This window comes from Bacillus rossius, chromosome 1 (genome assembly GCF_032445375.1).
Source record: "Bacillus rossius redtenbacheri isolate Brsri chromosome 1, Brsri_v3, whole genome shotgun sequence".
In the NCBI taxonomy this organism is placed as follows: Eukaryota; Metazoa; Arthropoda; class Insecta; order Phasmatodea; family Bacillidae; genus Bacillus; species Bacillus rossius.
Window position 1 is genome coordinate 305,091,545 of NC_086330.1, and position 15,407 is coordinate 305,106,951.

The 15,407-nt window shown below is 41.0% G+C and overlaps 1 protein-coding gene across 6 annotated transcripts in view; it reads right to left on the reverse strand.

Annotated features, from left to right (window-relative positions):
- Positions 1–15,407, reverse strand: part of LOC134527856 (uncharacterized) — a 162,723-nt gene that overhangs the window by 107,691 nt on the left and 39,625 nt on the right. For 3 of the 6 annotated variants that reach the window (XM_063360823.1, XM_063360821.1, XM_063360824.1), the window contains exon 2: positions 89–178. Coding sequence is in view for 2 of the 6 variants with exons in the window: in XM_063360819.1 (XP_063216889.1) it covers positions 89–178; positions 13,022–13,129 (198 nt within the window). In the remaining 4 variants the exon portion in view is untranslated. Of the gene's footprint in view, positions 1–88; positions 179–12,655; positions 12,950–13,021; positions 13,488–15,407 lie in introns of those variants that run through there. The other 3 variants (XM_063360819.1, XM_063360825.1, XM_063360820.1) reach the window with 3 other exon arrangements.

The window sequence follows — 15,407 nt, forward strand, 5'->3', positions numbered from 1 at the left end:
AAGCAGGAGAAAGAGGCAGGAAGGTAATCAAATAAGATTATTATTTCCTTTGGGAAAAATAGCTTTAAAAAAATTAATAATAACTTACCGACAAATTCTGCTGTTTTTCAGGCTGGGCACTTTTGGAGGGCCTGGAGAACAGTTTAGCATTTTTCTCACGGTGAAGCAGGGTGTTTTTCTGGTAAAAAAAAATGCAGTTTTTAAATTACATACTTCACAACCTAAATGTATACGAGACACCATATTCATATCACAACAGTTATGCTTCTACAAACGTTTCTATAAAAGTGGGTGGGAGATGAATGGTTAGTAATATTAAATGTGATTTCATTGGTTTTATCATGGCCTAAAGAATTTGATGAATCTTTGTTTTTAACTGGCTTATTTATTTGGTACAGTAGTAGATTTTACACCTTGTTTAGCTAAACACTTATGACAAATATGATTTTTTAAATGTAAGATGATAGGTTTTTTTGTTCTTCGACAGAAAAAACTTCTGCAGTATCAGAGTATCCAACCGCCACCATATCTATAGCTGTACTGTTTCAAACACAAACTTGCATACGCCATTTTAAAAAGTGTATGACCATCCACTAAAACAACAATTGGGGAAAAAATATGTTTAAAGTCCTGGTGATGGCATAACACAGCATGGCATTTCCCCTTAAAAATACTATCACTGACTTCCCTGACTTTTCCCTAACTTCCCAGAATGTGGACACCCAGAATATATACTATTTAAAAGGATGCTTATAAACGTACACTCAATACAAGGTGAGTTTAGTGTCGTTTCCCCACGACATGACAAAAGAACAATTTTAAGATTGATTGCTTGAGAGACCTGTGTCATGTTGCAGTAGTTAGCACTATTTTGAACGCTTTGTGTTCAATCAGAGAAGTCAAGAGGATGGGGAGAGCTTCGACCATTTATTTCTACACGTCTCTCAGACAACTGATCCGGAATTGTAACTATGACGGGGATCCAGCGTCCGAGGACCAAGAAGACAGCATAGAAAACAAGATGCTACGTGACCGCATAGTCCATGGTGTACATGATAAGGCGGTGCAGGAAGCGCTGCTCCGAATGGGAAATCTGACTCTTGAAAAGGCGAGTCACTGCCAAGCATGCGAACAAAGCAAGCAGCAGGTTCAGCATATACATAGCAAAAGTGGGGGCTCACCGAGTGAACAGGCGTGTGTTGATGCAGTTTACAAAACCCCACAAACGGTGGGGAAATCTGAGCAGCGGAAATATAATAGATTGGGGGACCAAAAAGAATTTAAGTGTAGTAGGTACATGCTGACATATGGTTACAGAGCCTGCCCAGCATATGGAAAAAAATGTGCCAAGTGCGGGAAATATAATCACTTCGCGAAGGCGTGCAAGGTGAAGAAAGTGGGGATCGTGTAAGGTTGTAAAGATTATAGCTCGGATGACTCTCTGTAATGTGATAGCATTCAAGTAGGCCTATGTCTAAGTGTTAAGCTAAAGAAAATGAGTAAGAAAAGCCCAGGCATCAACATGACGTACCCCAATGAATGGCATGAAAATATAGTCATTGAACAAAAGGATCTCAGGGTGAAATTGGACACAGGTGCCCAGGTTAGTGTCTTGCCTCTTAAAATTTTTAAAAGGGTAAACAGTCAGTTTAGAGTACACAAAACAAACAAAGTTAAAAACTCTGCCATGGGACAAAGTTAATCTTCAATGCAAGAATAAGGATAAGGAAGCCTACATAGGTAGACTTCATGATTGTAGATCTGGATGTCATGCCATTATTGGGAATGTCAGGTTGCTTGGCCCTCAACTTACTGCAGAGAGTAGCCTCAGTGACTAGCCAAGGAATGCCTAAGGATAAGTTTGTAGCTAAGAACCATGATATATTTCATGGTCTAGGGTGCTTCCCACAGGAGTGCACCATACATACCAAGCTAGGGGCAGAACCTGTGTGTAGGCCCCCTAGAATGGTCCCTGCGGCTATAAATAAACAGCTGAAAGAGGAGCTAGACAGACTAGAAAAGAAACATGTAATCGTGAAAGTGAACAAAATAGATATTAAGGCGTGGATTAGTAACCTTGTGATAATAGAGAAACCAAATGGCAAGCTGAGGTTATGTCTCGACCCTTCAGACTTAAACAAAAACATCATACGACAACATCATGTAGTACCCAACATGGGTGAAATCAGTGGGAAAATTATGGGCTAGAGATTCTTTACTGTATTTGATTTAAGAGAGGGATTCCATCAAGTGCTGTTAGATAAGGAATCCTCCTTGAAATGTTGCTTTTCAAGTCCGAATGGAACGTACAAATATCTCAGATTGCCATATGGTATAGCGAGTGCTCCTGAATAATTTCAGCAATTGGTGGAAGAAAACTTTGCAGATATACCCAACACTGTCATTTACTTCGATGATCTGATGTGTATGGGAGATACAGAACAAAGTCACGATGAAACAGTCCGCCTGGTAGTAGAGAGGGCAAGAGCACTTAATGTCAAATTCAATAAGAAAAAACTTCAGTATAGGCTGACTGAGGTCAAATATGTTGGCCATTTGTTCTCGTCTCAAGGGATGAAAGTTGATCCTGACAGAGTGAAGACATTAACAGAACTACCCCCCACCCACCAGCAAACAATAATTACTGAGAGTGATTGGTATGTTTAACTATGTACGATGCTTTTACCTGAAATGTCACACATAATGTCTCCACTCTGTGAATTGTTAATGACAGGGGTTATGTGGGAGTGCCTGCCAACTCATAAGCAAGCATTTGACAAACTAAAAGGGAAGGTGTCGTCAACCCCAGTGCTAACATTGTTTGATCCTAACCTAAACACCACACTACAGTGTGATGCTTCGCAATATGGGTTAGGTTGCTGCATGTTTCAAAAGAGTACCAAAATTGGTAAACTGCAGTTGGTCACCACTGCATCTCGTACTCTAACCAAAAGTGAAAGAAATTACTCCCAAACAGAGAAAGAGTTATTGGACATCTATTATGGTGTAAGTAAATTTCATGACTTCATTTATGGGTATGATATTGATGTACAAACTGATCACAAACCATTAGTCGCAATAATGAATAAGAATAAGAACATTGCAAAAATTGGCTCCATCAGGCTGCAGACTCAGATTGAAACTTATGAAATACACCCTCAATGTATACTATGTGCCAGGTAAACTTTTACACTTTGCAGATGTACTGTCGCGATCATGTTTGAAAGATACCGGTAATGATACAGAGCTGACAGAAATGGTTCACACAGTTAGTGCACATCTACCCATGAGTGAAGAGAAACAACTATTATTCAGAGAGAAAACAGATAAGGATGATGAGCTTGTAGCTGTGAAAAAGTTGTACTATGATGGGTGGCCAGACCGTGTCAGAGTACCAGAGCAATGTAAACAATATTACAATCTTAAAGAGGATCTGTTTGTGCAAAATAGAATTGTATTCTTAGGGCATAAAATAGTCGTACCAAAAGATCTTAGAACATATTATGTGTTAAGGGTAGTTCATGAAGGTCACTGTGGGGTAGACAAGACACTGGCTAGGGCTAGGCAGTTATTCTATTGACCCGGAATTACAAGGGACATAAAGGGGATGGTAGTCAGGTGTGGTATCTGTGAGAAATTTAGGTCTGCAAACTATCACCAGACCTTGATTCCTCATGAAATTCCAACACTCCCGTACATAAAAGTAGGAGCAGACATTTTTGACCAGTCCGGTAACAGTTATCTGGGACTCATTGACTACTACTCTCATTGGATAGACATATGCCCCTTGAAAAATAAGACCTCTAAATCGGTCATAGATGCTATGCAAAATGTATTTAACGTTCATGGGTTTCCAAAAGATCTAGTAAAAGATAACGCACCGTTCCTGTCCTATGAGTACAAGGAATACTACAAGATCAAAGGAATTACCCTTACGACCAGCAGCCCTCATTATCACCGTAGTAACGGAATGGCGGAAAGAGCGGTAGGCATTAGTAAGAAGATTTTAAAGAAAAGTACATTAGAGGGCACAGACTTCAGGGACCTACTACGAGAGCACAACAATTTGCCTGTAACAGGCTTGCAGGCTTCTCCAGCTCAAGTATTGTTTAGTCGTCGAATTAGGACCAAGATGCCCATTACCACAGAGGCCCTTAAACCAGTAGTACAAGAGGGCATACATGAGACACTCCAAGCGAAGCAATACAAAGTAAAGGGGAGGTATGATAAGACAGCACGGAGGAAAGACCTTGAACTTAAAGAGGGAGACAGGGTTGTTATTAGGACAGAGAATGACACCTGCTGGGAACCAGGCGTAGTGGTAAAAAAAAGTAAGGAACCTAGGCTAGGACATACTGGGTTAGGAAGGACCAGAACGACAGAGTAGTGAGGCAAAATACCAGTCAACTAAAACCAACAAAGACTAGGATTGTAGAACTTCCGGGTCGACAGATTCCTGAAGCTGACATGTCAGCAGAGACAAATAACAAAACAAAAATGGGAATAATCACAATACCGGGGCAGATACATCAGCCTAGGCCTGAGGTGGAGGAAACTACACTCACAGGTGAGGTGAGGGGCTGTACCAAAACAGCGAATAGAAGGATTAATGACCCTGAAGAGACAAAACATAGTAGGACTAAGGATGGAAATGTAGGACTTCGGGGGCTTGACAGTGATGACGAGGGGGATGTAGGGTTTCCAGGGTTTAATAGGGCTGAACATGAGGCAACAAATACAAGAGTAACAACTTCACAAAACTATGTAACGAGAAGTGGACTACGTGTTGTAAAGAAACCCTATGACCCATCTTCAAGTAGTAGTGTAAAAAAAAAAAAAAAAAAAAAAAAAATGGGGAGGTGTTGCAGTAGTTGGCACTACTGCTTATGCAGCGGTTGGTACCACAGGTAAAGAGGAGCGAGTGTATGTGTCATGGCTGAGCTGTAGAGATGTGGTGTTACTTAGAGATGTGATGTTACCTGTAGCACAAGAGTAATAAATAAGTGAGTGTCAGTCATGTACTATATTCATTCAGTGCCTGTAACAGTCATCTGAACAGTGAGTGCTACGGGCAATCAGGTTCGCCATCATGGTTTTACAAAATATTAAGCTATGTCTTGCAGTACAGCATCATATTATATTTTAAGACTCTACACTGCATAGGAGCATATGTGCATATGAGTTTTAGGCACATTCTGATGTCAACTTAATGCCAACTAGCATAATAACTCTGCAGTGTGCTGAGGCGCACTGCTTCCGTCACATCTTATTAATTACGTGATGTCTTTTTTTGTTTTCTTTCACCTGTGAGTGCGCCGTCCCTTGAGCGGAGTATTACCCCTCCTTTTCTCTTTTTATGCGAAAGAATTTCCCAGTGCGCCCGGGTTGAGTAGGCGCGCCGTGGTTCCGTCTGGGGACCATGCATCCGCAGGACAAGTTTTTCGCGCGAGAGACCTGAATCCGCGAAGCCCCAGTGTAACTCGCGCAACTCACGCGGCGAGTGTGAGTGCACCCGTCACGCAGCGCATGGCCGCTTCTGCTCCACTTATGGAATCTAATGGGCCGGCGCCCCGCAGCGGTCGTTATCGGTGCAGTAATTGCACGAGATACGGACACCTCGTGTCTGATTGCACTGAACCCGTTCGTGACGTCAGCCAGCGTCTTTGTTTCCGCTGCCGCAGCCCCGGCCACTTTCGTGACCAATGTCCGGGAAACGCCGGAGGACCGCGCGTGTAGGGATGTGTTGCGGCCCCAGTGCTGACGGTAATTTCTCGGTGCAAAATTCCCTGCTCTTTGCTAATGTGTTCCTTTTTGGATTTTCTATTTTGGCGCTCGTAGACTCGGGGGCTACTCACTCTTTAGTCAGTGATAAGTTCGTTGAACAACTCCGACAACGCGTCCATTCGAGGCATTTTTCTATTAGCGAACACGCTCGCACAAGTATTTTCTTGGCTGATAACAAATTGCTTCATGCTACGTCTCTTCTAAATCTACATCTTAAAATAGACAGGTTTTCATGGCGGCATTCTTTTTTGATTGTGCCTAACGTTTCCCTTCCAATGATTTTGGGATTGGATTTTTTAGGGAGAACGCGAGCCAGGGTGGATGTTGCCAACCGTAAAATCAATTTTGGTTTTGAACCCCTTTTCGACGTGCCCTTGTGCTCGAAAACCCTTTCGCGTAATTATGTGCTTCAAAGCGATCAAGTTACGCCTGATACCGCGGAGGATAAGATTCTGCAGGATCTCCGTATGGAGTTCCCGGATGTCCTTACGAAAAGAATTGGAAAATGTGACTTGCAGCCGTACAAGTTCTATTTGAAAGACCTGGAACCCGTTAAGTCTAAATTTTTTAAGCCTAACCCCATATTGATGACTAAAATGAGAGAAATTCTTGACAAACTTTTGAAAGCCGACGTTATAGCTCCTTCAACTTCCAACTACAGCACCCCTACCTTTTTAAAGGTTAAGAAAAATGGCGTAGACTACCGCATTGTTCATAATTTTATTCCCTTAAATAGGAAAATAATTAACGATAATTTTGGTTTGCCCACCGTAGAAATGGCCCTACAACAATTGGGAAAGAGCAAAATTTTTTCCGTTATCGACCTCAACAATAGCTTCCACCAGTGCCTCATAGACCCTTCTTGCAGACCCTACACGGCCTTTTCTACCCCTTGGGGCCAGTACGAATATAAAAGAATACCCATGGGAGTAAAGTTTGGTAGTCAGGCTCTTAGCCGGGTCCTCGACCACATTCTGCGAGACGTTAAAATGGTTTTTGCCTTCAACTATATCGATGACATCATCATCTATAGCAATTCCTTTGGTGAACATATGCAGCATTTGCGCGAGGTTTTTTTGCGATTGCGCGGTGCAGGCCTCACCGTCAATCCCGAAAAAATTTCGCTGGCGCAAAAGTCCGTCAGGTTCTTGGGGTATGTGATTGCCGAGGGTACGTTGTTGATGGATCCGGACAAGGTATCCCCGGTAGTAAACTTCCCGCGCCCCCGGAACTTGAAGGGCCTGCAGCGTTTTTTGGGATTATTGGGGTACTATTCGCGCTTTATACCCAATTTTGCGCGACTGTGCGCGCCCCTGAATTCGCTTCGGAAGAAACACGTCCCCTTCACATGGTCAGAGGATTGTGATACTGCTTTCAATAAATTAAAGGCAGTCATAGCGAGTCCCCCAGTCCTCATTCTACCCGATTTTGATAAAAGATTTTCTCTACATGTGGATGCTTCTTCTCTAGCTTTGGGCGCGGTGCTTAGTCACGAAATCGCCGGTTCCTTCAGACCCATTGCCTACGCCAGCCGAACTTTGTCAGATGGGGAGAAACGGCTCGGTACATACGAGAAGGAGGCCCTTGGGTGCCTCTTCGGCGTAGAGAAATTTCACTCCTACCTCGAAGGGTCCGAATTCGACCTGTATACGGACAACCAGGCCCTTAGTTGGTTGTTTAACCACCCCAACCAACTGGGTAAGTTGGGCCGGTGGATTCTCCGCCTATCCCGATTCGATTTCGTTATCCGACACGTAAAAGGAACTGAAAACGTAGTCGCTGACTCGTTATCACGGATGTTCAATCCGGAAGAATTTTCTGTTGATACCCACCTTTCGGAGGACGATAAGCTCACTAGCCCACTTGTAGAGGCTCACGTGAATACTAGTAGAATCTTTCCGGAATCCTACGTTAATGTTAAAGAGCAACAGTCTACAGATCCTTTTTGTAGTGACATCCGTCGCCAAATTAGTGCCGGCGCCGAAGTACCCTATGTTTTTGAAAACGGTGTCGTCTTTTACACAGGGAAGTCGGGACGAGCGCGTAAAATGTTAGTACCTGTTTCACTACGCCCCCTGATCCTTAAATACTTTCACGGCTCTTTTTTGGGCAGTCACTTCGGCATCTCGAAAACGTTTCAAAAAATTTCCGCTCATTTTGCCTGGCCCAATATACGCGGCGACATACGTCAATACGTGCGCGCGTGTCATGATTGTCAGGTTTCCAAGCCCCCCTCTTGTGGGAAAATAGGGATGTATGCCGCTGACCCTCCCGTGGCCCCCTGGCACACCGTGCACGTCGATATATTCGGGCCGTTAACCCGGTCTACGCTGGGGAACAATTGCCTATTAGTTCTAGTTGATATTTTTTCAAAATTCATTATCCTACTACCTCTACGGAATTTCAAAGCAGCTACGATAACTCGCGCTCTTCGGACGCGAGTCTGGCAGATACTGGGAGCCCCCGCTATCATCGTGTCGGACAACGCTTCTTATTTCCGCTCAGCGGAATGGCAAGCCATGTGCATGGAGTGGGCCATGAAGCCTGTTCACTCCAGCGCTTACTTCCCCCAGGGGAATATGTCCGAAAGGGTAAATAAAGTCCTAAAAAGTGTGTTCACAGCTTATTACAGAGAAGATCAGACTCTATGGGACCGAGACATCGAATTTATTTCGATAGGCCTCAATAGTGCTGTTCATTCTGCCACTGGGTTCCCCCCCTCTGTCCCGTTTTTGGGCCGCAGTTTCGCTCACCCTCTCCTTAATATCTGGGGACTCCCTCCCGTAGATGAGGCTTGGGACCCTTCAGCACTCAAAGCTATCGTAGATTCCGTGGCAATTAATTTGCAAAGGGCCAGGGAACGGGTTTCCGATGCGTACAATACTGGCAGACATCCGAGCGATTTTCAAGTAGGCGACCTTGTTTTGGTACGCAATTTTGCGCTCCCCTCAAAGATTGGGAAGCTGGGCTCTAAGTTTATCCCCCCCTTTCGTCGGCCCGTATAGGATCTCTAGGTTTCTGGGGGCCAACACGGTGCTCTTGGCTAAACCCGGCACACGAGGGCGTCTGAGGAAAAGCCACGTTAGCCACTTAAAAGCGTATCATGCTTAACAATAAATCGTTTATAGTATAGTACACGCGCGTGTTCCAAAGGTTTTTTTTGTAATCTTGTAATTTTGTAATCTATTACGTACGCTTGGTTTTGTGGTTGGCGTGTGGGGTTATAATCCTTTTTCAATGTATACTTGTTGGTGGCTTATGTGCGTTAGAGTTGTGAAACAACTTTGGTGTATCTTCTGTATCTTTTTAGAGTTTATTATTTATATTTATGGATATGGCAGTAAAATATTGTTGATTTCTCTTAAAGATTGTGTATTAGTGTTCCGCTTATGTGCCAGAACAGTGAAGTTCTCTTTCCCCCCTTCCGATACTCCAACTCAATTCGCGTGTGCTTCGCTTCGTCTCCCCCCCCCCCCCCCAGCCTGCGCTTCCACTTGTCATCGCCGATCACCTTAGCCGATGTGCTACGGGAGGGCTGGGCCCGCCCCCCCTCGTACGTCACCGCCTGAGATCCACGCTTCGCCGCTTTCCCCCCCCCCCCTTCCCCTTGCCGCAGTCTTCGCAGTACCGTGCCCGCCATCGCCGCCGCTTACTACTGGTGGTCCCAGATGCTGGAACTTCGGACGCTTGAAGACGCGCCTTTGGGGTGAGTCAGTTGCTACTCCCCCATCGGCGCACCGCACGTACTCCTCACATTGAATCTCTCGTCAACGGCGTGATGCGTGGCGAGTATATTGATAACTCTGATACCCGACTCAACAACTACATGCTCCGAGTCGTTGACTGCGCTAACACTGGGAGCCACGGCATTGTTCGGAACGCAATCGTGTCGAAGGAAGGAGCTCAGTGCGCTAGTTTGCTGCCGGCGCCCTTAAACGAGATGCGGGCACGGGAAGTCTTCTTCAAGATCATCGTACCCCCCCCCCCCCCCCGTTTGGCCGCCTGCATGTCTGCGATTGCCGAAGTCTACACCTTCCAGCACTTGTTTCGTCAGGGGTGTGTTCTCCCTTAAGCGAGGGTGGTTGCAGTGTGCTGAGGCGCACTGCTTCCATCACATCTTATTAATTACGTGATGTCTTTTTTTGTTTTCTTTCACCTGTGAGTGCGCCGTCCCTTGAGCGGAGTATTACCCCTCCTTTTCTCCCTCCAGTGTTGACGTCAACGTGTCCCCTCTCTAGGCGCTTGTGGTGCGCGGAAGGATTTTGCTTGTCGCTTGTAACTATGCATGTGTGTGTTCTTACGCCGGACTAATTCCCTTAGAGTATAAAGGGACTGGGCGCGCTCGCCTCGTTCTTAGATAGTACATAGTTCTAGTGCGAATAGTTTGTCGCGGGTGGTGCGTCCGGTCACCGGTCATGGGTGGGTGAGTGTTGGTGTGTAGTGGCTTGAATTCCCCTTCGCTTACGTTTGGCCGCCACGTTCAAAATTCTAAATTTTTCTTTTTTCATTTATACTAGTTCTTGTCCTCGGCGCCGCCCATGGCCGGGAATCCGGCCCGCTCCCGTCTTAGGAGGATATGTACATTTTGCACTATCGGGTTTCCTTCTGTTGCGTCTCTCGTATACTTAACGTAGAACGTACCTCGCTTTCTTATATTGTCTGCTTAGGCTCACTATGAAAATGTGCGCGATGCGCCCAACCCCTGCAGAAACACTGTTCCAATATATACGTTGTTAGAAGTAATTAAAGACACGTTTCTGTGACACTAGTAATATTTATGTATGTACTTTAAAGTCTGTAACCACTGTTGTATAACCGAACTAAATTATACGCCCCACACGCGCGTGTACGAAGTTAGGAGTAGAATTAAGTATTCAATGTTAACCTTAAGGTAGTACTGTTTGACATATAAGACTTCTCGCCCGTGTAGCGAACACATATTGTAAGAGACACGGTTTGACGACTACGGTCACGCTCTACTCAATATTGTACTGTTTAGCTTGTTGTAAACTTTTGTATTCATGGAATACTTATGTATATCTTAATTTTATATACCTCCCTTTTGATGAGTTGGGATCTATTAAAAAGATACTTGAAATCTTTCTTGTATATGAGTAGACTAGTGGTCATCCCTTAATGCACAGTTACCCTTACACCAAGATATACTCTATTTATGCTGATTGATAGCCGTATGCTTCTCCCCGGCAGGTTGGAAAATATCACGACTATATGGGAGGGGTCTGGGATACTTGTTTTAGTAAACGTACATCGTGGTATGTTTCAACTCTATTCAGTTTTTCTGTGAAATAAGATATTTTCTTCAGTTATTAGTATGCTAATAGCTGTAACAAATTATAAAAGCTTAGGAAAATACTATTTATGCTCTACCATGCCCAAAATTTAATTAGGATCAACTTTGAAACTGTAAAAAAAATTAAAAAATACAAGTTGGTGTGAAAGTATGCCTAGATTGGCAGGTTTACAGTCGGTAACTAATTCACACGAACTGAGCAAATTTATTTATAGAGCACAATATATGCAATCCTATACATAAAGTGCAGAAGATTTAAATACCCACAACAGAAATACCTATAAAAATGCATTTAAACTGTTGTACTATTTGCTCACACAAAGAAAATCCAATTCCATGATTTTCACTTAAGCTTACATGCTTTCAACAATTAATGTTATGAGAGTATGACTACCTATCATATCATTTAAAAAAAAAAAATGAAATTTTAAATGAGCATTCAGAGTAAAAATATTATTGTGATGTATCCAACCATGCAGTACAAGCAAAATAATATTTAACATTTTTATAAACTTCTCCATGTAAGATATCTCATATGCATTACATTGAAAATATTATTATGATGAATGAGTTCCATAACCCAAGATATAGAATGTCACAGGATATATTGCGATTAACTTCTAGGAATAACAGATAGGTCATGAAAGGTGAACGTTTTTCTGAAAACATTTACCTGGAGATAGTTTGTATGTTTTATGTATACACACAAGCCTACATCTTATACTACATTAAGTTTCCTTAACTACTCTTTTCTGTTAGCAAGGATTTCTAAGTGACTCTCAATTCAGTTAAGACAATTAATTTAAGATTTATTTTTGTATCCTAGGTTTAGCCAGTCTAAACACAATATTTTGATTTAATTGTAAATGATAGCCTCATATTAACAACTACTGATACGGTGCCCTATAAAGATGAAAAATAATGAAAACTTTCCCTAATTTCCAAAAATAAATAAGATACCTAATAATCAACCTAACATTCTTATAGTCTACACATTTGCAGAAGATAAAATAATAGTTCTAAAAAACTCTTTTTTTTTGCAATTTTCAAAAATGATGTGTCAATATTATGAAAACAACTGATGAAAACTTAACTAATCACGAAACATAGATGATGCTACAATGTTTAAGCACACAGCTAGTCTCAAAATATTTTTGTGAAAAATTCATGTCTCTGATAATAACCACATCATGTCAATTGTATCATATCATCACGATCCTGTTTACCTACATTTATCCTGTTGTAAATTATGCTTGCTACTTTTATTCAGTACAATGAAATTCCTGTGCAATTGATCCTGATGGCATGATCCTGTTGTAAATGTTGCTTACTGTTTTAATTTATTACATCATACATCTTGTGATATGATCCTGATTGCATGATACTGTAGAAAACTTATTAGTAGAAAATAGCTTTGAAGTATGGGAAAATTGTGATCTTCAGCAACTTGAAAACAAGTAAATTTTATTATAATATTATTAAATTTGCTATTAATATCTGTTACAACAATTTTAATAATTTTCCAATCTATATTTTTCACTTTTTATAGCTTTTACCAACCATTTCCCTCCACCGCATGGCCCTGCCCACTTAAACTTTTCTCAGAATCTAGGCAGGAATTTGAAACGATGTTTTCGGGGAAAATAGAGGTACTTACGTATTAGCGCCACAGTAGCTACAGATTTGAAGGTTTTTAAGTGCCGCCAATCTACACCTAAAATTTATCAAAATTCCGCTTTCGGATACTTTTCTTTTACAAGGAAAAGCCATCAGTATAGGAATTTATCATAACTGATTTTAGAGAACTTAAATACAAGTAATTATCTTGAAATTATAGGTTAGGAACAGAATCCTGTGAAACAATACAACATGCATTACATTCATTATAGTTATTTTCAAATATATGTCGGTACAAAATGTAACTACCGCATTTAAAACAGAATGCTGGTTAACTTCCACACGCTTTTTTCGTCTTTTTCTTCTTAACTTATGATACCTTTTATCAGCAATAGACTCTGAAGATGAGCTAGGCATCGCAAATGCAGACTTAAATAGAAATTGTAAGCGTGATTTAACCAATCGCAGTTAGGGTCATTTAAAGTTTTTAACTATTGGCGCTAAAGCCTTGAAGTGACGTTTTCATATCAAAATGACTACCAACCATAGAACAATAAGGGTTAGCTACCAACCAAGGTCATTAGATACCAGGTCATCTCATCCCGCTATTTTACTGTTATTGGTCAATCGCGTCTGACGTACATGCTAGACCACATTGCCGCGGGAATTCAAATTAATCACGTGTCTAAATGGCACTTTCTTAAATTTTCCGATTCACATAGACTGATGTAATTTATGTACAGGTTAAATGTATCACGTGTTTCCGCTAGTAATATAATTAATCTTTGTTATGTTGTCAGTTATTTAATCGTAAATTAGGCTCAAATGTGTATTTTAAAATCTAAACTGGTGTTGTTGGTAAACATTGTGATGCGTGCTGTTCTTGCAATATTCACAACATTGTTTTATTTAATGCTAGTTTGTTTATGCTTGTTACCATTGATAAGTAATTATATTTAATATTACATTTAGCTTCCTTGCTAGATGTTTAAGTTTCAACATGTTATGTTCATTTGCAGTAGTAAACAAACTTTGTAAGTGTATTAAATATCATACAATATAACAAGTTTTATGGTAATGACTATCCTCCAAAAAATATTCTAAGAATATTTAATGGCCCTTTAACTACCAAATTTTATATTTGTGTGCAGTAATATGATTTTGTCTAATCCATTGCATTCTAACCTGTGGATCTTCCACATGTGATCCCTCTGCCCTTTACCTATCTCTGAGCTTTCCAAAATCCCCTCCCTTTAATTACCTTAACCTATTTCACCATTCTTTCTTTCTCCTCCTTTACAGTGTGTCCCACATAAGCTCCATCATCATCACTGATGGTCTATGCATCTTCCTTCTTCCGTCATCGTTTCTCCTCCGATATTTGTCACTTATCTCACTACATTGCATTGTACCTTTATAACTCTTAAATGTCCATCGCTAGGTACGAGTCCCAAATTCCTGTGGCGTATTCCATATCTGGTTATCACCAGCATGGAAGATGCCTTTTCATTGACTTTTATTTCTCTCCTTTAGTGTCATAGCAGTTAACCCCAGACCCCTACTCCCTTCTTCACCGTCCGCTATATTTTTTTTTTTAATCTACTCATCATGCTTTCCCAGACATCTTTCATTATGAACAGCAAGGGCCCCATGGCACTCCCCTGTGGTACGTACTCCATGTAACCACTCCCTCTTCCTACAATTAATTTAATATTAAGTGAGCTAGTAATTTTGCATAGAAAATTTTATTACAGACCTGTCATTTATAATTATTAATTTAAGTAAAAAAATTAAACTGCACTCTAAAGCTGTCTGGCCTACTATTAACCATGTCCCTTTCCATCAGCTGTAATTCTTAAGAATGGTAACTCCTGAGTAACATGGTAAATGATCACTATGTGAAAGGTTTGCAAGGTTAACTAGGATCTGTAATTCTGAAAATGGTAGCTCTAAGTGAAAGATTTATTAGTGTACAATAATAACACAATTATTTTTTTAAAGTAATTAATTCTTTAAAAGATATGTATTTCCCTGCTGAAATTCTTTCATTTTAATCCTTACTCAACTTATTTACCAAAAACTAATAGTCTCCAAAATTACCACATATACTATTAAATTTTGATATAAAATCTCAAATTAAAATTGCAAAACAAACTCCCAGATCATTTACCATGATAAAAATATTTTGGTATTTTGGCATTCTTGGCAGGTACATGTTTCCAAGCTGGTATTCCTAAATATGCTCCTTTCCCACTACGGCCACTACTTACGCACCATAGTGCAGGCAGTAAGGCATACTCAGTTTCTGATTTACCTGAACACTTCTTCTGGAAGAAAACATGCCTAAAACACTGAAACACTTTATTCCTACCTTGTGATACTTTCCAACAAGTGGTCCGCAAATATGTGGCTTAAAACACAAATATCACAGACCATTGTTCAAAGTCTTTATTACATGATACATCGCTGGGTAATTTTATTTCATCTCTTAACATTGGAACGTAAAATTGTACTAAGCCGTTAATGAGAAACAGTATCACATAAACATCATTTGCAGTTTAGACAAACATAATTTTTTTTTGAACGAGAGTAACTAGAATAAAAAAATATATTTTTTTTAATTTGTCAGAAAATTAAACTACTGGTAGAAGATGGAGCATGAGAATAGTTTTTTTTATTTTGTGATCAGATGTTT